A 22,688-nucleotide genomic window follows, 5' to 3' on the forward strand; every position below is an offset into this window, starting at 1 on the left:
CGAAATTAAATTTAATTTTGCAGTAAATTTTGCAATCTAAATGTTAAAAGATGCGAATCTCAGAAGAGAGTGTTTGTGAAAATAATAAATAATTCTAGATGGGAGGTGGAAGAATTTATAACTCTGTCTAAGAGTTAAATATGCACAAAAATAAAAGGAAATTCTTGTTCTTGACACATATTAACTAAAAATTCTGGAACAATTTTACGTTTACAGCATAAATATTTCATTTTTTTCAAGCATCACGCGTTAAAATCATCTATTATAAGTAATAAATGATTTTTATCGCGAAACTAGTCTATCAATTAGACTTTTACGAGAGCCGAATTTAATATAAACAGCCTAAAATAACTTCCAATTAATAATTTTTTAATTAAAGCACACTTTCTAGTTGGCTGCTTCGCTTAGAATAAAGTAATTCATTATTAAGCATAAGAAAAATCTTATTTTATCTCCCGGTTACGTCATCACCGTCGAGAGGATGTCAGGAGTTTGGCAACTTCGTGAAGTTAGTCTCAAATATGTAGAATTCCTTCGAAACTAGAAATATAACGCCTTTAACTGACCGTTTCGAATCGACATCAGATCGTTTCCTAAACTTATCATAAACAAAAACTGTGTTGCTGTATGTTTAAATATAGTTACTGTGTGGGCAACTTCACGTCTCTTGCATACGCTCCTGCACTTCCTAACGTCAGGAGAGCCGTTTCTGGACCTCACCACCCAAAGACCCTTTCGTCAACTCCTTAAAATACTCTGTAAAAACTGTATTACGTTGAGTTGCATCTGGTGTTAAGTTGAAGATTAGGATAAGTATGACCGGAGGCAAGCATACAATACGTTTAAGTGGAGGATGTCCGTGGGGATTCAGATTGCAGGGTGGAGCCAAGACAGGGTATCCATTAACAGTAGCAAAGGTAGGTTAAATTTTAAAATATCTATATAGTTCGACGACCTTTATCTAGTTCTAACGTCTCGAAATATTATTATTTTATAGTAGAATCTCTTATGTGGGAAGATCGGAATGCTTTTTGAATGGTATACTTCTTTAAATATTCGCCAATCGCATTTTTTCGCGGGTAGTTAGCGGAAATCAAATACCCCACCCACACGCTAATGATTTAGGTAGGTGGAAACTTTGAATCTGTCGAATTTTAGCCTTCCGTCAACATGTCAACGTCTTCAAAACAGAATATCGAATGACTCCTCGTATGACTCAAAGCAGGTTTTGCTCAATGACAAAGGGACGTCTGTGATGACAAAGAATTACATCATTTATAGCTAAACCTTGACAGTGGCCTTTATGTACTCATTTAATATCACACGCCGTTAATTAACTTCTTGAGTGCCAAGTACAGTTTCTTAATGACGTAATTAATTCTAGACTCAAAAAACCAATCAGTCTCTCTATAATGATATTGATTTATCTTTTTAAAACTAGAACAAACCAGTTTCCTCGCTAAGAAATTAGTTTATTTATATATATATATATATTTTACTCTAGAATAAATCAATTTCGTTGAATCTAGAAAAAATCAGTTTCTTCGTTACAAGACTGATTTGTTCCAGATTAGAGAAATTTACGTTTTTCTCGATTAATCTGGCTGTTTTTTTTCTGCAATTTTTTTACCTTTTACTTGTTTATGTCTTGTAGTCTGGGTTGTTCTAATTATGGCCTCTCTTCGGGCATCAGGTATAGAGAGAAAGATTTGTTTCGCGATGATGTCATATGAATGATACGCTCTTATTTTAAGAATCTTTAATTGTTTTTAGGTCGCTATGCCATTATGTAACGCTGTATGCAGCGTTGTACAAACTGTATGCAGATATTTTTAACATTTCATTACTGTTAAAATATCTTTAAAAATCGTTCGTTAAATTTTTAGCTCTTTGAATGTTGGAATTCTAGAATAACCAGATTTTTCTTCCTGAAATTAGGCTATTAAAATGATAGATAATTATCTAAAAATGGACTTTTTTAAGATTAAAAGCATACTTCTTTTATGTAAATCTTATAAGTAGATGATAATTCTATAATAAAGGTAAATTAGTACAATTTTAACTGAAAGTACTTGCAAATCTTTGATTAAAATCGCTATAAATTTTTGGATTAAATGTTTAAAATGGTTTAAAAATATTTAAAATGAATACTGCTACAGCTTTATATCTAGAATTAAAGCAAAACTTCTGCATATTTTTTTCAGTTTAGAAACAAGTATTGGTGGTTTAATTTAAGTTGAAGAATTAGTAATTTATAATTATTAATAATAAGATATTGTAATAGATAAACTTTATAGGAGAATTTTAAAGAAATTTTATGAAAATTCTACTCTAATTACTTGCAATAATAGTATAAAACTTGGCCAAAACTTGCAATGTATGTAGAAAATGAGCCAAAATATTGCTTTAGACAGGAAAAATAGCCAAAAAATTTTTAATAAACAGAAAATATGACTCAAAATCCGATACTGAATAGCAAAAATTTAAATGAATTATATATTAAATTGAAGGAAAGTAGACAAAGCTATTGATAATTTATAATAAAAACTCTTCAAACTAGAAAAAATATAATACCAGAAGATAAAAGCATATTTTTATATAAAATATATTGAAATACTTACAAATAAGCATTAAAAATATATAATAAAACATAAATCAAATGTCTATCCAACCGAAATTCATAAGCATTTCCAGGGAGAACTCATTTTTCCTGTCAAATTCATGAGTTTCTACATTAAATTCTGTCAAAAATTATGTAGAAATATTAAGGAAATATTCAAAATATTAAATAATTCAATTGAAAATTCTATATATTAATCATTCTACTCGAAAATATTTGCTAGAAGTACGTTTTGTTTATAGTTCCTTCCATTGAGATGAGTGATTGCAGATTGAAACACGATACTGTAGTAGCTCTAGAGGAATTAATTAACGTTAAACCTTTATCTCTGCTCTGTATCAATGATAAGTGTTTTACTTTTTCACTTAATTTATTTAGAAAAATTTAAATATTTTAAAATTTTTAGTGTAAAATTGTTACTCGTACTTTATTTTCATTGTGTACTTTTTAACAAGCATTTTAAATGTTGTTACTTTTCTGTTATTTTAATATGATTTTTATTGAATTTTGAATGATTTTTCTATAAAAATTAGTTAGTTTTGGCATCGTTTCGTCTTTTTCTTTTTCCTTGAAGTACATATGTTAAAGCCTACGCACGCAAATTAAACCGTCATCTTTCGCCATCTTGAATTTCGCGACTTTATACTTTCGGCGTTTTTTTAATAGTATGCTGCCTGTTTCTTTCGTCACATAATTATCGCTGTATACTTGCACTTTTTCATTTATTCTATCTTCTTTACAATATCGCCATATCGTGCATCGTTGCTGTCATTACACAATTTGTCACGTCATCGACTGTTTTCGCGACGAAGAGTGTCGCGACTTCACATTAAACTCAAAGAAACTGTAAGCTTTATTAACCATTAAACACCAGCGAACGAAATTATTCTCAAAATTATATATTTCGGCATTTTTATCCTAATTAATCGTTTCAGTAAATCGAAGTCGCTCATCTCGCATCACGTATCCCACTAATATGAGTATTGCTACGATATAAACGCGTTAGGGTGTCCTGTACCGTTTTGAATGAAAATATTTATAACTGCTAGTTTATCAAGAAGAAAAGTAAAAAATCTCCTTCTAACCAAACATTTATACATTCCAGATACGTAGGAAGAGCAAAGCACACAACAATTTATACGAAGGAGACGTGATAGTCAGCATCAATGGCCATCCTTGCGATAAACTCACCCACGATCAAGCCATGAATATTGTCGACGCAGCAAATAACGAACTAGTTTTGGAAGTTAAGAGGTAAGTTACGCAATTAACTGATTATTTGTATTGATTTATGAAGTTTAAAAAAAATCGATTAGAGATATTCTCGTGAGGTTAAGTATCGATGCCAAATCAAAAATAACCACACTAAACACATATGAAAGCATGTTTCTAGCTTGATGCCAAAGATTTTTGCGCATGTTCATACTCCTTTCACGATTTTCATACGGCAGGAACACGTACTGTTAACCGACTTCTTCTTGCTCCTGTACTTAAGTCATGTGGAGCTTTACCAGGTAAAGTATCATAAATTAAAGTTGTTACTAACAAACTAATTGCGCTTTTAAAAGCAAAAAAGTAGTAACAATTTACAACTCTAAAAGAAGTTATTTCTGCACAAAATTTTAAAGAAAACGCTACAAATATTAAGCAAAATTACATGTTTCCTGGTGCACATTATACGCAGTTACATCTGTTTTTCTGTTTAAAGAATAATTATAGAATTCTATTCCGTTTCTATATTTATATTTTATTAAAAATGTTATAATTTTAATTATTTGGACTAATTAAACGTGCTTTTACACTAAATTATGCAGAAAATAATGCATTTTCTGATACTGTAAAGCTCACGTAGTGCTTGATGCAACTGTATAATCTATATAGCAGCATCAAATGTATCAACATTATATTAGTTTTATGCACTTATGGAGTGTATACAGAACTATGATATATACATTTGTAGCATAGATATACGGAATGAGCGTATTATAATTTATAATGTATAGTTTGCAATAAAGCTAAACAGTGTATACAGGTTTTTCACGGACTTAAAACATTTATAACACTTAAGATGACATTGTTTGCATTTGTTTTAATAATAGAATTGATTTTATTCTTCAAAATTTTCTGTATGTAAGACAAAATTATAAAAACTTAATAATTACGAGAGAAAAAATACGAAAAATTTATTTTTAAATTAAAATTCAGAGGTGTAAATCAACGGTAAGAGAATATTCTTATAAAGTAGTATCATGTATAAACATTTGCATGTTTGCAGAGACGAAAAACTGTCAAAAAATGTCACCTTCAAAATAACTATTATGTGACATAGGAGAATTAATTGTTCGGAAATGATAACAGAAAACACCAGTAAAGGAAATGAAAAAGGTATAAGAAACAGTGAAAATGTGTACTAATTTACAGCTTAACAAATATTGTTTAAGTAAAATAATTTTTTTTAAAAATCAATGAAAATGGAACCCATCAAGCAAAACCAGTCAAGGAAAAAAAAATTACGACTATTTAATGAAGATAAGCATATTTGAGGTCTTGTAAGAGCCAATAACAGACGATCAAACGATTGAACTGGGAAAGACGTGTCAGCTAAAACCACTATTTGGCATTTGAAAAGAAAATATAAAAAAATTATGCATTATTTTAAGAGTTACAGAGAAGAAACCAGTCTTAACTAAGCACAAACCTGGGCAGATACAAAACTTGGACAACAGAAAAATAACGGTGTTGTTTAGTGACGAGTGTCTTTTTTCGTTATTTAATTATGGCTACGATTTATTCACCATTTACATGAAAAGTATCATGCTGCTTGTGTAAATCGGAAGTTTCCAGTTATTATCATGGTTTATAGAGCAATCCGAGCTTGGAAGTTTTTGTCTAACTGAACACTGAATTCGGCTGGCTGCATTAAAATATTAGATCATTTAATTCCCACTGCTCAGTTTTATTGCGGGAATGGAAGATGGGTAAAAACTTTGAACTTTATTTATCAGCGGAATGGCGTATCAAGTCATTTAACTACTCGTACTTCAACCAAAGATTGGTTTGAAGAACAGTCAATTTCACTATTAAACTGGCGAGGAAATAGTCCTGATATGAACAACTATAGAAAATATATGGGATAAAATGAATGAAAAAGTGTTTGTTTGTTTAAATTACGGCAACGTAACACTTGGGCGATCCGCCTAGGGAAATGCCTTCCAAGAGGTCTTTTTAAGGATAACTGGCCTCTATTCAGGCGTTACAGACGTGGAGAAAACCCGGAAAACTCCACGTGACCAGCCCGTCCTGGCGAGGACCGCACTATCAGTGTTCAGGGAACGGAATCACTTGACTACTGGTGGGCTAAGGAAAACGTGACAGACGCAAAACCATAAAATGCTGCATCATAGAACACTGCTATAAAAGAAGTCTGGCTAAGCATTACAAAAGAAGAATGCAATCTTTAATTGAAACCATGCTACGACCTGTGGTGGCACTTGAATCTGGACAAAGTATTAAATTGCCTTTTGAAATTTTTTTTAAGTTTTCATGATTTTGTCTTGCTTTTAAATTTTTTTATTAAAAACTCTTGAATTAAAATTTTTAAGAATAAAATCAATTTTATTATTAAAATAAAGGCAAAACGATGTAGTTTTAAGTGTTATGAATACATTTTGTGAAAACGATAATAATTTTGACTACTTGTGATCAAAGATGAACTTGAAGTTTCCATAATTTTATCGTCGAGTGTATATTAACATACAAGTATAAAAACACATAATTAGCCATAATCATTGCTTTACATTCTATGATTAATTTCACATATTCTACAAATTTTTATGTTTTTACCGCATTTAATTCTATCTTCACGTGGCTGAAGGTACACAGTTTAAATTACAGTTCGATAACATCACATAAAAGCACGACTTAACAATAAATGACATTTTCACGAGTGATGTTGTAATACTAAAGTAAATACTATTTCAGGATCTATGAATATTTTGGGACACGATCCAAGTTTTTACTGGACAAATAAACCGTGACACTTGAATGCATTCGTCAGCATTACAAAATATTGCACAAGAGCAATATGCGCTTATACGAAAGATGTGCAAATTATGCAAAATTTTACATTCTATTTTTGCAAATTTTACATTAATTATAATTTATATTTTCCTTTAAAATTATAACCAAACTTTTGGTTATAAATAGACGTTTTTAGTATCTATTTTCGTGTTTTAAAGTTTGTAAACGTTCATCAAATTGCCTCCTCACTCGTTTCGTGTGTTAAATGTAATTTTTTTAATCAATTATTTTAGTAATTTTACAGTAAATGCTTTCAAATTATTAAAATATTACTTAATTATATAATTATTGGATTGCAATTTTTAAATTGCATACCTGTCGTTCGTCTGGGCGTCCGTCCTTTTTTAATCTAGCGAAAATCGAAACCAGCTTAGGAACAGGAGGCCCCGAAATCACAAAATTCCGGTCCGGAAGTCAGGTGACTTTTAAATTAAAATATATATAAAAATTTCAGCCCATAACTAAATGATTTTTCATTTTATTTTATTTTTTTCTAGGCATTTTTATTCTTTCTTTTATTGGATAAATACTGAATGCATTACATTAAAAATTAGATAATTTAATAGAAAATTTTTATTTATTACATTATTATTAATATATTTACGTAGATAAATAAATGCTTTTATTATATACGTCTACAAACGTACAGTAATTTAAATGTGTGTGTATAGAGTGTGTCTGGTCCAAATCCAATATGCTAACAGCCATTTGCAGTTGTTTAAGATTAACACAAAAATCTTTTTAAAGATGCTTGAAAATTAATAAATACTGTCATAAATAGTTTGAAAAGTGTTCTGGAAATTCAGGTATACATTCGAGAGTAGGAAATGTATACTCAGTTTTATGTGCAGATAACAAAAATAAGTACAAAAATATTTAAAGAATCGGAAGCACAGACAAGCAGACAGGCATATAGAAGTTTTTATCACGAATGAATAAAATATAAGCGTATTCATAGTGAGAAACAAAAGAGGAAGAAAACTCGTTTAGATACAAATATACAAATAAGACCATCATATATAATAAAGTTAGAAATATAAATACATAGAGATATACTCAAGAATTGGCGATACAAACACTCGTTTCTCGTGTATTTAAACACAATAATGGGAAACAAGCAGACAAACTTAGTGTATTAGAAGCGTAGACACTTATAAATACGATTAGATCTTTACTCGTGAATGAATGTTTTATTTATGTATACAAAGTGTCAGAAGAAAAATACAGAAAGTACTTACAATAGGCTCATAGATACAATATCAAATAAAGACATCAGACACACATATATGAATTCGAAGCAAATACATACAAGTGTTAGAAATGTAAACACTCAGATAACGAACACGTGGATACGTTTAAATATTAATTTTAAACGTTGCAAATTAAATGATTTACAAAACTAAATCTGAGTTTTTTAATGCATTTAATTAAAAATAATTACATAAAATATAAATACAAAAATAGTAATTATATATTTTTTTTCATATTTTACTTACGTTTTAAATTTTACAACTTCAATAACTTTTGATCCACATTCAAAATCGAGCTGGAAAAATATTATAATAAATAAAATCATTGAAAAAAATTAATTTATATAAAATTAAATTATTTGAACATTAAGACATACTTTTTAGTATATTTTTTAAAATTAAATTAACTTAAAGAGCAAGAAAGAAAGGAGAAACCTAACAATCTCTCCAACTTATAATCTAATTAATAATGTCTTTTTTAAAGTATCTTTGCATCACAAATACAACTCAAAAAGTCACTTTAATTGAGTTTCACGAGTAAGGAACGATGTATAAAATTGCCCAACACATGGCTGTAGATTTTGATATAAATTTAAAATTGCCTGGAAAAGTTCTAATTGTGTAAACAGTGAAAGATAATTACAATCTGTGTGGATGAGTGCCAAGGGCAGAAGTGGGATGTATAGGGTCATACAATCACTACGTGAGACGCACCACCTAGCGAGGAGACTAACACGTTTGACTAATTCATTTTCTGCTAGTTTAGTGCTTTGTTATGTTTGTATGTATATGTCATTATGGAACCTGTTGTGATCCTAACGACTGTGATATTAATTGCTTTAATTGTGGGTATTGTGGCTCAAACAGTGATTTCTCAAATGAAAAAGAGTCGTAAGAAGAACAAAAAACAAGTAAAAGACACTAAAAAGAGGTATTTTTCACATTCTTTACGCTTATTTACGTACTTTCTTTTCGACGTAATTGATATATTCCTTTCACCATTTCTCCAATTTTCGTAATTTTTTAAAGTATTCTACACTTTGTTGTACTTATACACGCATTTGTCTAGCCATATTCTTAGTTTTTATTGTATATTTTTAGATACAGTAGCTCTTAATTAACTATACAGCTATTTATATATATCATACATTTTTATACACACTAACTAGAGACACTATACATTTTTACTTTATTATAGTTTCTGACGGTGTTTTATTAAGATTTTCACCAACTTTTTTTGGGTTTTTAAAACATTATTTCTTTTTTAAAAGAAACTTTATTTATTCCTATTTTATGTATATTTTCATTTTCTCTATAATATTTATAATTTTGCATTTTTTGCTGTATTTATGTTGTTAAATATATATTTAATTAATTATTTACTTATTTAACTTATTACGACTTTTCTGTTACTTAAAAATGCGGAAAATTCTATACTTTAAAATAAATTTAAGTGGTAATAAAAATAAACTCGTGGCTAATAAGTAAATATATTTAACAAATGTATCGGCTATTAGTTGCCCCTGTAAAAGTATCTTTTTATCATAGCATAATGCAGCAACCAGCTGACCTCGTTGTTAAGTATAGTTTATTCTTTCTTTAATTCTCTAGACATTCACGTGCCTATAACAGTTTTTAAGTGGCAATTTTTGGTCTTTATCCAATTTTTTAGAAAATTTTGACAATGTTTATCACTGATAAATCACATTAACTTATATAAAAAAATTTATAAAATAAAAATTGAAAATTCATTCCGCTATAGTACTTTTATATTTTTTAAATGTTTTAATTAATGTAAAGAAGGGTTACTTCGATCATTTTACGCTTGGAAAGTGGATTAAAATTTCTTAAGAATGGATTTTTTAAATCCATTTTTTAAGGCATCGCATCGACCTTTCTGCTTAGTAAATGAAGGCTCAGCTGTTTTGTTGCCAGATGAGTGAGATACAAAAAAAAAAAAAAAAAAATATGGCGGCTATTTCAAGGCTCTACGTTTCTCTTTAGAAATTCCTTTGCATCGAAACGAATGCATGCAACATTAATCAAATTGTTGCAACTGTTTAACGACTTTAGCATCATTTCTACACGAAATCCATAAAATTTTAGCAGAGAAATTTTTATAGAAAATGGTCCTACCCTCTTTTGTCCTTGAGAGTTCTCTGTTTACAAAAGTCGATTTGCTATTTTTAATTTCCTTTCCCGTATACGACGCTTTAAAGAATGAAAACTGCTCTTGCATCCCGTCTCTGCGAAATGTTGGAAATCTCTTGAATATCGTTTTACCCCTTTGAGGATTTTTTAAGGTTTAGTATATAAAAATTTATTTATAAAATAGAATATTATCGAGTTAACATTAATTAACGTGTTCCAAAGTAAACAAGAAGTTAAATTTAATTGTAATACAACAGTATATTAGGGAACTTAATATAGAACATAATTTTAAGTCTCGTAAGGTTATTTTAAGGTTGATTACTTTGAAATTTAATACAAAAAATATACATGAAGTAAGCTTCAATTTATTTGTTCATTTTTTTGTATTTTTTGGGAATTTTTTATTATCAATTTTTACTTAATTTGCTTAAATAAGGCTTATTGAAATGTTTTCTGTTGCTGAAAATATTATTTAGTTTTGTTATTCTAAATTGCTGGCATTTATATTATAATAATTAAATACTGTATGTAATAATAATAATTTTAATTCTGTATTGTTTTAATTTATTTGTTTGCTTCTATTGTTTATTGTTTAATTTTTATTTATTAAAATAAGTTTAATTTACTGTTATTTAATTACTATAAAATATTAAATTGATTGTTGTAATCAATTAGTTTAAATCTATTATTAATCACGTGCTTTAATTTAATTCCTTTCTGTATATTTTATTGTTGTAACTGATCGATTTAAATTCATCATTAGTCACATGGCCTAATTTTATAATTGATTATTTTCTGTATATTTATTCATTGTTGTCACTGATTTGTTTTAATTGTTATTTAAAATAATTCAATAATTGAGTATTATTATATTGTTCTATTGATTGTAATTGATTATTTTCGTAATATCATCGAACACGTGGTCTATTCACTAAATGCAGTATTTAATTTTTATTCTAATGAATTTTTTTTCTGAATATTTTTTGGTATATTCTCTAACAATATTTATTTTGATTAGTATTTTGCTTTACTTTTTAATGAAAATTATTTTCTTCGTAAAAAAAGTAAAGATAATCGCAATAAAAAATTATATTTCGAATTTAAATCATTTATTTAATATTAAAAATAATCGGTTTCTGGTTAAACGTAACAATAATACAGAAATTAACCGTAAATTCAAAATATTCATTAACTTGTTAGGTAATAGGAGAAAAATTTAATTCTTCTGATGATGTTCGTAATTTTGATACAACTTATGCCCAATTACTGCTGGTCGAACACGTTTTATTTATTAGACTCACTGAAAAAATAAAAATAATAATTGATTTTCCTCCTTTTGCTTTCCTAACTATTATGTATTGGAATCGTGTCAAATTTGATCCTTCGGGTTTTTGAAAATCTTGATGTGTTGAGAACTCCTGAATCCAAAAAAGTCAAAAAAGGGGGAAATTCTGTGGGATGTGTGTGTATTGATATCTATTTAGTTTAATATATCAGGATGGAGTAAAGATTAAGTAAGAAACTAAAGAGTAAGAAACGAAATTAGCCATAGTAATTTGTGTATAAGAGTAGTAATGCTATTAAATTTTGGTTGTTAAAGCTCGAGGGGTTCAGGAAAAAGAGGAGGGTCATGTATCGTATCTCGAATAGGGTCTGACTTAATGAAAATTTTACCCGTTATTGGCATTTACAATTTTTTTAATTTTTTTATAAAACTTATCACTACCCTCAAAATTAAGTCTTTTACTTCTTTATAACAATTAATAATATAAAAGTTATTTTTTAACAAATTTAATAACGATGGCGCCAAATACAATTTTAAGTTTGTGCTAATGTGTCTTAGTATTTCTTAAAGAAAAACATTTTTCTCCGGGAAAGTTATGCAACAAATCGGTGCTGGATTTTTTCTTCTCCTTGTCTTTCTTCTCTTGCTTCTTTTGTTTCTTCTTTTCCTCTTACTAGGATTTCCTCAATCAAAAGCTTTTTTAATTTTAGCTTCCATTCCTCTCTATTCATCTCACCGTTATTGCTCAGTCACTTCAATTCTACTTTTGAAAACTGTTAAATTTTGTAAACTAAATATAAATAATACATTTTAAAATATTAATTTTCATTATTTACAGATTAGAATCGAATAAAGAAAACATTGTTCCAGCCACAATTACTCCAGATATAACGTTACCTACTACGAAGCAGACTAAGGTGAGGAAACCATCTTTTATCATCTACACTATTTATAGCTCACGCAATAACTAACTTTTATTAATTTTTATATGAAAGGTTACAGAACAATCTCAATATCAACAAATCAAATCGACAATAATTCGATCCGCTACGCCGCCCGTACTTACGAACGAATTGAAACCCGAACTCGTAGACATTCAAAGGAGGTCGCCATCTTCAGAAAGGGTCATACCTATAGCTGTTAAAGATCGCCAGCTCTTTACACCATCGCCAGTCGAGGGGAGCATCAGCGATAAAACTGTAACGAAAGAAGTATCGTCGGATGGGAATAAAGTAGAGAAAACTACAACAGAAACAATACAGGAAACAAAGGGAAGCTGCCAGACTACTATTATCCGCAAGGAGACAGAATCTATTACTAAAGATACCTTCATAGCTGGAAAGAATGCACCCCAAATACTTTCTCAAGTCGTTCCGCAATCGTCTTCGTTCAAAATTTCAAAATTTGAGACAAAACAGGATCCAGTATGGAGACCTATTGAGACGACTGAGATCGGAGATAAGATATCATCCACTGACGGATGGCAATCAAAACAGGTATTCTTTATTAGGATTTTGTGAGTTTCATATGATAATTTAAGAAATTATTCACTCTTTTATGGTCGAAATTTTTTATTTAATTTATAGGATTGTCCTTATTTAAATATTAAAAAAATAATAATAATTACTCTTCCTGACTTACATAATGCGTTAAATACGTCTATAAAATAAAAGGGTATTTCCGAAATTTGGGTTAATATTGCTGCAAACTATAAACATCAAACCTTTCTATTCATTCGTAAAGTTAATATTGTAGCAATATATTAAAGGTTAGGATATAGTATAGGATATATTAAAGGTTATTTATTAATTTAAATATTTTGTATATATAGGTTGTAAAAATATTTTCTAATAGATGTGACTATTTTTGTTTCTAGTTTTGTAACTTTTCTGTAGTGATTTTCCCATCTGTAATCTATTTCTTTCTTATGATTTCAGCCATTTATTTCAGAAATTTGATCGCTATTTTAAATTAATATAATCCACCGACAACAAATTAAAACCTTAAATTAACGAATGATTTTTACTTTACTCTATCAAAGTTTTAGAACTATTCCTAGACCTATTATTTGCAATGAAACTTTTAATATTATAAAAGTAGGAGACATTAAATTTACCCTTTGAATTTATTTACAGATTTTCATTTAATTTTCTATTAACATAACTCCTAACTCCTAATTCCTAGTTATCTAACTTTTACATAAAAGTTACATAACTATGTTAATAATTCTACGAAAAGTAAATGGAAATCTGTAAATAAATCGAAATCGTAAGTTCGATTTCTTCTATTTTTATAATTTTAAAAGTTTCGTTGCCAAACAATGCATCTTAACAACCACACTCGCATCAAAAGGTGCTTTTCATCGAACCTACACTCAAATTGAGTATATATAGAACAACATAGAAGCGTTTTCTCACCAAAAGTTAAAATAGTATCTTGCGTAACATTATATAATTACTGTTTTTGAAGGTTTTTCTTTCTCCATTTTGGCAAGCTGAGAAATTGAATCCGTCAAATTTTTCCTCCATCGATTTTAATTGTGAACGAAGAAAAAATACTGAAATAAATGGATATACTTTATCTTTCTATACTTTCCTTCTTTTATTATGTAGCAAATGAATTTTAGTTCGACAACAACCAAACAGAAAATAGAAAGCAAAATTAAGCCACCGAGACCGTTAAGTTGTCCAATTTTGGACAAGAGAAATTATAAAGAAGTTATTCAAGAGAAAAAATTGGTAAGATTGTGTAGGAGTTCTTACCAATCCATCCTTACTAACACCTTAAAAATTCTCTAAACTGTGACTAAATACTGTTTAAACAACACTTTTTAAATCATTTTCCATCCTTATCAGCTGTTGAAAGTGATATATTATGAAATTAATGTCATTTCTGAATGATTAATTGTTGAAAATGACATTAATTTTGTGTCACGTGTGTTTTATTTGAAATTGTTACGTATTAAAAACGTCATTTTAACGTCTGTTTTCCTCTTTTGTTACAGACAGGAGCCGTCAACAGTGTCGAAACCGTTAATAAAATAACGGAAACAGACTCAAGTAAAAACATCTGTCGACAACTAAGTGAAGAGAGTTTGACCCTACCACGAAAAAGTTAGCACCATCTGTCGTTGATATTCTTAACTAATTTTCGGTTATGGTAACAATTGATTAATTTATTTCAGAAAAACAATTCTCTTCGTCGAGTTTCTATGAAGATCCTCAAGTCTCTTATCCAACTATCCAGGAACAGGTGCAACTGTGTCGCCAGATTGCGGATTCTCTATGCGATGAAAGCGGGAAAAAATCAAAGGGAGCTTCCCTTTTTGATAAAAAAATGAAAACGGCTAACAAATGGGTACATGAAAGTAAGTTCTAAATTCTCGTATGTATCCCATACAAACAAGAGATTGAAAGAGTTGAATGGGTACAAACACGTAAACTGTGTTTGTACCCATTGGGATCTTTCAATCTCGTGTCTGAAACCCAAGTATAGTAAACTGATAGAAATATCATCAGATAGATTTGTCTGACGTATGACAAGTTGTATGTAGGTAAAGGATATAAAAATAACGTAAACTATATGCAAATTAATTGTGATTTTTATGATAACAATACATAGGAAACCCCGTTTTGTATACAGTAAGCTAGTCTATAACAATACTAATTTTTAATTTATCCTTTGCTAATATAAATATTCTAATTTTTGTGAAGTCGAATTTTAATTTATAATTTACAGTTGAGTTATGTTCGCTTAAAGTAAATGAGAACAAAGTACTGTACGTGACATAAAAGCACATGATTTAGAATAGTTATTTTAGTAACTAAATCTGGGTTTAAACCGGTACCGAAATTTTTAAATCTTTGGCAAACTAAATTTGGTATAAATTTTTTATTGTAAACTAAATTTTTCGTCTCTGAAATATTTAAATAAATTAATAAATGCACACGAACTTGTGGTTAATTATAATACTGTATGTTATATAGGAAATGGCAAGATCTTATGATTTTGTGTTTAATCTTTTATGTTCAGATGTAACATTGACACTTCACAGTCAAATTTTTGAATAATGATACCTTGTAAACTAGGTTTTGTTAACTCTAGTTGGAAAAGTAATGTAAGGTAACATTCTCTCTTAAAATATAAACTTTCGTGTCGTTCCGGGTTCGGGTTCAACCTGCGTGGTATGTTGGACATGTGCCACGATGTCTCCTCTTTCGATCTTATTCTCACTCTTTCATCAGTCTAAACTGCTGTTGATATTTTTACTTTGTAGCTTTTCATACGCCGTTTGAATAAAGGGAGGGTGACCTTCACTTCGTGCAATGACCCCACTAACCGGTTGTGCACCTCATTTATAAACTTGAATCTAAATATTTTTTCTTTACAATCCAGATCCCGATGCATCTGTAACTGAAGATGCTCCTACGTCCGAAATTAAAGAAGATATCCAGGAAAAGGTACCCAAAGATATGCCACCCCGTCCGAAGAGTAAAACACCTCCTAACTTGAAACTAATCTTAGACCCGAGATTGCCGCAGAATGTTGAGATGTTAAGAGTATCCGGACAACAGATAAGCGAGCATAATGTCGTTAGTCCGGACGTATGTCTGGATCTTGTTAAAGATCTAGAGAGCCCTATGGGGAAAGGCAGCGCACTGTTCGCTAAAAGGAAACAGAAGGCTGAAGATTGGGTAGTGGACGAAGAAATAGTCAAAGCGCATACCAAAACACCAGAGCCAATCCCCGAACCGCCAGTGCCTAGTTTGCGAAAACTTCAAGAGAAGTTCCAACATCCCAAATTGAAATTGGTAAAGAGCCCTTGGGAAGCGGCTCTTCAGTCACCCATAGGTTGCTGCGATGGGGCCTTTGCGGATGCCAGACCAGTTAAATTAGCCGAAAGTGTTATCAAGGCAGCCGAAAATAAGATTAGATCAAATTCGCAATCCCCCATATCGGAAAATGGCTCTGTAGCTTCTTATACCGCGTGCGCTCCAGTTACGGGTGTATACAGGCAAGCACCACGTGGATGGATAGGAAATGCTCAAGGTAAGACTTTACATTCGAGCGTGCCACCCCAAAGTAGTCCTTTGTTAATCACTATTATTTTCTTCTTGATAGGGGAAAGCTCTCCAACTTCAGGTTTCTCGTCTCCAGATTTCAGTTCTCAGCGTTATTCGACACCCACTAGACCCCATGGCGTAAAATCTAACTATCAAAACTTCAATACTGTTCCGAAAACGTGGAAACAGACGCAGCAAAGTAACAGTGTTGCACCAACTACTTTTAGATCCGTCAGGCCCCCTAATTGGCATAAATAAATCCCTACAAATTTCAACAGTTCTTAGCTACATTTTAGATCTCTCAAATACCGTTATTTTCTTTTAAAATGCTCTTGAAATATGCAAATCTCGTCTAGATAAACCTCAAAAAGTATTATTTTTAGATATTTCTCGCGCTGTCGACAATATGAAAACTAAATAATTCTATTATATAATTTTTTTCGGTCTGGTGTGTGATTTTGTGTCATATTTGACGTATTTAATACGGTTTTTTGGAAGCTTTTAATCAGTTTATTGCATTTATAGTGTAAAGTTTAAGTCGTTACAATTATAAGATTTGTTATGTATGACATTGAAAAAAACAATAAAATGGATGTCAAACTATGTTTACTTTCATAATTTAATGTTTATTCTCCACAGAGCTTGACTTGATCATCAGGACAATTTCAGTTTCAGGCTATAATTATTTTAGGACATGATCATCTGAGACTTGTCATTGTCACTAGCTTTTTCGGACAGATAGAAGCCTGAAGTACCTTGATCTAAATCACTAAAAGGACCATTGACACAAGGTCCCTTATCACTTTTTCTTTGAAAATCATAAAAATATATGAATGAAAACGGATTTTTCACCATTTATGAAAACAAATGTCAATTTGTGCCATTTTCATATAACGTTTTACTTTCCTCGCTGTTATGTATATATAACAAGGGAAAGTATTGGAATCATGTCAAATTTGACCCTCCGAGATTTTTGCAAATCTCCACGTTTTTGTGACCTCCTGAACCCCAAAAAAATGTAAAAAAGTCAAAAAAATTCCATGGATATGTAAATGTGTATATATACTGGTATCTATTTTGTTTAATATCTCATAGAGGGATAAGAATTAAGAAACAAAATTTGGCATAATATCTTGTGTTTAAGGGGCATTGATACTATTAATTTTAGTGGTTAAAGGTCGAAGAGGGTGGGAAGATAGGAGAGGTCATGTATCATATCTCGAGTGCGGTAAGACTTGATGATTTTACTCGTTATTAGCATTTACATTTGTTTTATAAAACTCATCGCTACTCTCAAAATTGAGTTTTTTGCCATTTTATAATATTTAATAATATAAAAAGTTTTTTATAACAAAATCTAGTAACAGATGGCGCCACACACAATTTTATTTATTACGCTTAATTAATAATATAAATGTTATTCTCAAAATAAAGTCTCATAACAGCCAAAGAAGTTACGTAACTCGTTGCTACATTTTTTTAACATAGATGTTACAGTCCCTCCGTATCTGGGTCTATGTATGGGACCCGTAACAAATGGCTCTGATAGTTTCATTCTGAGAGTGATGATTATCATCATAACAAGTCTAAATGATTATCATCATTTAGACTTGTTATGGCCTTAACGTTAGATAAGAAGCTCTTATTTCTCTATCAAATAATAATACATTTAAATACACGAGATTCTTGTAGAGAAAGGCCTCAAAACTTATCTTGTTTAACTCATGTTTAATTGTCTTGATCGTTATATTATTTTTATAATTATCAAATTTTATGTTCGCTTCAATAATAAGAAATCGAATGTAACCATTAAAGCACTAATCCTATAACAAGAACTTAAATTTGAATATCAAAATTTAATGTGAATAATTTGATATCTGAACAAATAACCGTAAATTATTAAATATTTCTTTACAGTTTTCATAAAATTTGAGTACATTGCAATGCGAAAATCCAAATATACAAGCCAACTTGAAGCATTACAATTTGATATTTATGGTTTATCTATTTTTGAAACCGTGTTTTACTGTGTATTGAGTATTGAAAACAAGACTGTGTTATTTATTAAACACTTGGCTTTTTCCACCTTTATTAGTTGATCAACTAATAAAGGTGGAAAAAGCCAAGTGTTTAATGAATAAAACAGTCTTGTGTTCAATACTCAATTGATATTTATGGTTAATTTTTAATTAAACTAAATCATAAAACATAAATAATCAGTTATTGTTAAACATTAAAGGAAAAAATGTTCTATGAACGTTTTTTTTCTTTTGGGTTTTTTTTTCCTTCTCTATAGTTACAATTATTCAGTGACAATTCTTAAATTCTGAACTAGTGATCCATTCAAAATCTGAAATTATAAGAATATAGAAAATTATATAAATCTAAAATTTAGGAAGAAATATAAATAGCTTCTATCATGATATTTTACTGAATATTATCATGACGATAGAACGATCTGAAAGAAAAATGTTCGCAATAACTTCCGTCTTCGTTTGTGTGATAAATATCCAATTAAAAAGAGGAAATTGACTTATATATTTTACTTCAGAGTAAATTTGATATGTTATATTTATTAAAAATGATGATAATAAACTTTCAAACTGTTTTTAATTCGAATATTGAAGTTCGTACTATTTATATTACAACTTTATTACATATCTGATATTATAATGTAAGAATTGATGTGATGTAACTTCAATTAGTAGTTGTTTTATTTATTAACCTTCAATAAAATTTAATATAAAAACAAATATATATATATATATATATATATATATATATATTATAGTTAAAATACAGTGCAATATCCTACGATTTCCAAGCTCACAAAGAGGCAACTTTTAGTTGCTTAAAGCAGGGATGCCGCGGCCCCCTGGGGGGTCCATAAGAAGTTTGCCGGGGGGCGCCAAATTATGCAGAATATAATAAAAAGAAAATTGATGTATAACCGAATATTGTATTGAAAAGTGAAATAAGAAGTTTTCCTATTTAGTTTTTTTTATTTCTTCCTACATACAACTTTGTTAGTACTGAAGATATAAATGCAAATATGCTACTTACACCGCAGTATTTACTTCTTTTATTCCAAAATAATTCTAAGAAACTATTAATGCTTGGAATTTTTAAAATAATTAGGAAAAATAGTAGGTTTAGTAGTAGGCTTTGAAAATTTAAATATTTTTGCAAAAGATATGCAAAATCTTTACGACAAGTTGTGAGTGTCTTAGTTTTAGCATCGACTTTGGATCGAATAACAGTGCATTTCTTTCTTATATTGTATGTTTAGTTTTAATTATTTATAAATAACCCATAAAAGTGAGCAAAAAACGAAAAGGAACATTAGAAAATTTTTTTAATGTAAGTGATCGCTGACCGGGACCTTCAAAAAGAAATTATAGTGAGGAAAATACTAGTGAAAGTTCCGATGATGATACAGTGAAAAATGCAACAGAAAAAAACACAAGTCCTAAAACTAAAGGTATGAAATTAAGTAACATTAAAATTAGAAAATACGATTGTGATTATATCAAATATGGGTTCGTAAGCATAGAAGTTTAAGGAATTACAAAACTACAATGCGTCATTTGCGGTGTAGTTCTCTTCAATGAAGCAATGAAACCAAATAAATTGTTGTAGCATTTAAATTCTAAGCACAAACAATATCAAAAGAAAACGCAGGATTTTTTATAAGAAAAAAAAACGAATTAAAAAATCAAAAGACGCTCATAAATGTGACAACTACTAAAAATAAAGACTTATTAATATATTTTTTACAATTCTAAATTAGTTGAATCTATCTATGCAAGGACCCTGATTTTTAATATGTATAACAAAATTGAGGCTATGAAAATAAAATTACAAAGATGGATCCAATGAATAGATTCAAATATATATAAATGTTTCTATTATATTCACAATTAATCTAATTCAAAATTTCAATTTGAGAAACAACATGTAAATTCCTTAATTAAATATCATCTTTTAAAATGATAAATTTGATAAATATTTTCCTAATGATGAAGTTCACATTACAAAACTGCGGATTTAAGATCCATACAACAATTATAAAAATACCAATTTATCATCAGCTGATTGAAGATACATTATTGGAATTAATAAATGATTGTAATTTGAATTCTGTTTTCAGCAGCAATGCAAAATTTACTGCCTTTTGCTAGTACATATTTGTGTGGAAGGGTTCTCAGCTATGGCGGATATAAAAACAAAAAAACGCAATTGATTGCGATTAGATGCCTGCATGCGGATAGCATTACAAACAATTGAACCAAGACTTAACAAATTAGTTGAGGATATTCAACTGCAGAAGTCTCATTAAATTATTTTTGAATATTCTTTGTTTTTTCTATGAATTTTTAAATGTTTCTTATTTTTTGTTAAAAATTAATGAGTTTTCACGTTTAATTGTGAAGTTTGAATGTTATTTAAATACATAATGAAATGATAAAGTTATAGAAAACAATCCTCATACCGGTACTCCAATATCCAATATCACTTCCTAAGCCTTTTAAATTTCCGGTACTCCATACGAAAATTAACAACTAATTAACTAACGTTTTCGATCGCCTCCGCGATCTTCGTCAGGTTTTATCGACGGTTTTGAAATAGAATGCAAATAGAATTATTTCAAAATTCAAACGATCGAACCTCTCCCGCGTGCAATAATTGCGAATGATCTAACATGCAATTAATCTCCCTGATACCATCATAAAAATGTCTCTGTCCATCCATACAGGAATACTACACTATCCTGAGATGCTACCATTGCGGGTGCATTTCGGATACATACCGCCACGCATATGATAATACGTTGCCATCCTTGAAATTAATACATTTCCCCGATTTTGACGCCTTGTAAATCTCAAGGGTCTCCAAGGCCCTGATGCGGTCCGTGTCGAATGACGTTTTAACGAGGCTGGTTTTATCAAAATCTGCCTTTATCTCGGGGTCGGTGGCGTACATCGACAGGGCGGTGGTGTGTCTTTTTTTGGCAACGTCATATTTGTGTTCCGAGATCCTTCTTTGAACGGACCTCTTGGTAGATCCGATGTATATTAGGTCCCTTTGGGACCTGTGATCCCTTATCGGGACACTATATACCCCTGGTGCTCTTAGAAAATCCGGTTTGTCTTTGGCGTTCCTGAGTAGCGAATAGATCGATTGGGTTCTTGAGTACGCCAACTTGGTGCCCTTCTTCCGCGCTATTTCCTTGTATAGGTCCTGCATACCTCTGTTGTACTGGACCACCGTGCGCCGGTTCGGCCCCGAATTGGAGCTATCCCGTGCCACCGAAGCGCTAAGTGCCGTGTTTGTATTACGGAAGTTACGCGCTAATCTACGGACGAGGCCACGTTTATATCCATGGCTAGCGGCTATGTCTTCTATGTGTCCCAGCTCTGTGAGCGTGTCCTCCCATTTAGAATTATGAGTGTACGCCCTCCTAACTAACGCCCTGAACGCCGCAATCTTATATGGATACGGGTCTTCAGACCCAGCAGGTATGTACATAGGTAGGTAGTCGGGCTTGTAATACACCCGCGTTTCAATACTGTTTACCTTGAGTTGAATGGCGACGTCTAAAAAGTGCACATCGGTGCCCGATAGTTGATCTAGTTTAAGCGTTAGCCCATACGGGTTGTCGTTAACACTGCGCAGAAAATCATGGACGTTCGGCTTGTTCTTCCATATGACCATCACGTCATCCACATACCTACGATATAAAATAATATCGTGTGTAAACCTGTGAATGACATCCCTCTCTAACTGCCGTAAAACCAACTCACACAGGTCGCCCGAAATTGGGCTCCCCATGGGGACCCCCCTTTTCTGTAAATACGTGGCGTTGTCGAACCTAAACAGCGAATTGTAGCACACCAGGTGTGCGAGCTCAAGTACGTGTTTGCGGTGTGCTGGTAGGCTATACTTGGTTAGTAGGACGTCCCTAAGGGCGCAAAAGCAAGGTTGGAGTTTGATGGATGGATATAGAGCCTGAAAATCCAATACCGTGACGTGAGTGCTCTCTGTAACCTGTGTACGCTTCAATTCATCGACCAACTCTCTGGAGTTCTTCACTGTTAAGGGATAATCTTGGAGATGTCCGGCCAATATGCGGTGCAACTCGGTTTCTAGCAACTTCGTAGGGGCTCTAGCCTTATCGGGCGACCTGTGTGAGTTGGTTTTACGGCAGTTAGAGAGGGATGTCATTCACAGGTTTACAC

At 30.8% G+C, this 22,688-nt stretch overlaps 2 protein-coding genes across 6 annotated transcripts; one reads left to right on the forward strand and one right to left on the reverse strand.

The window, feature by feature from the left end:
* Window positions 1-489: 489 nt before the first annotated feature.
* LOC136990907 (synaptopodin-2-like) lies at window positions 490-17,052 on the forward strand. Of its 5 annotated transcripts, XM_067289366.1 has the most exons (9): window positions 493-917; window positions 3,726-3,874; window positions 12,225-12,303; window positions 12,382-12,882; window positions 13,999-14,124; window positions 14,391-14,499; window positions 14,571-14,753; window positions 15,782-16,435; window positions 16,508-17,052. In XM_067289366.1, the coding sequence occupies exons 1-9, from the start codon at window positions 816-818 to the stop codon at window positions 16,705-16,707; spliced, it is 2,103 nt and encodes a 700-aa protein (XP_067145467.1). In that variant the 5' UTR covers window positions 493-815; the 3' UTR covers window positions 16,708-17,052. The 5 variants fall into 5 exon arrangements, with proteins under 5 accessions (XP_067145485.1, XP_067145467.1, XP_067145493.1 ...); XM_067289384.1 differs by lacking the exon at window positions 13,999-14,124 and having other exon boundaries at window positions 490-917; XM_067289392.1 differs by lacking the exons at window positions 493-917; window positions 3,726-3,874 and adding an exon at window positions 4,043-4,134.
* A 4,176-nt stretch (window positions 17,053-21,228) lies between these two features.
* On the reverse strand, window positions 21,229-22,674 carry LOC136990867 (uncharacterized). The gene has a single exon (XM_067289321.1). It carries the CDS (start codon window positions 22,672-22,674, stop codon window positions 21,229-21,231), a length of 1,446 nt encoding a protein of 481 aa, XP_067145422.1.
* Between the last annotated feature and the right edge of the window lie 14 nt (window positions 22,675-22,688).

This window comes from Centruroides vittatus, unplaced genomic scaffold (assembly GCF_030686945.1).
Source record: "Centruroides vittatus isolate TY-2023 unplaced genomic scaffold, ASM3068694v2 contig_1032, whole genome shotgun sequence".
Taxonomy (NCBI): Eukaryota; Metazoa; Arthropoda; class Arachnida; order Scorpiones; family Buthidae; genus Centruroides; species Centruroides vittatus.

What these genes read in the sequence shown, in the direction of transcription:
- LOC136990907 (XM_067289366.1), top strand. Translation starts at nt 816, where the DNA reads ATGACCGGAGGCAAGCATACAATACGTTTAAGTGGAGGATGTCCGTGG. An exon ending in CTACTACGAAGCAGACTAAG is followed by an intron (nt 12,304 to 12,381) that starts GTGAGGAAACCA and finishes TTTATATGAAAG; the next exon opens with GTTACAGAACAATCTCAATA. An exon ending in TTTGACCCTACCACGAAAAA is followed by an intron (nt 14,500 to 14,570) that starts GTTAGCACCATC and finishes AATTTATTTCAG; the next exon opens with AAAAACAATTCTCTTCGTCG.
- LOC136990867 (XM_067289321.1), bottom strand. Translation starts at nt 22,674, where the DNA reads ATGACATCCCTCTCTAACTGCCGTAAAACCAACTCACACAGGTCGCCC.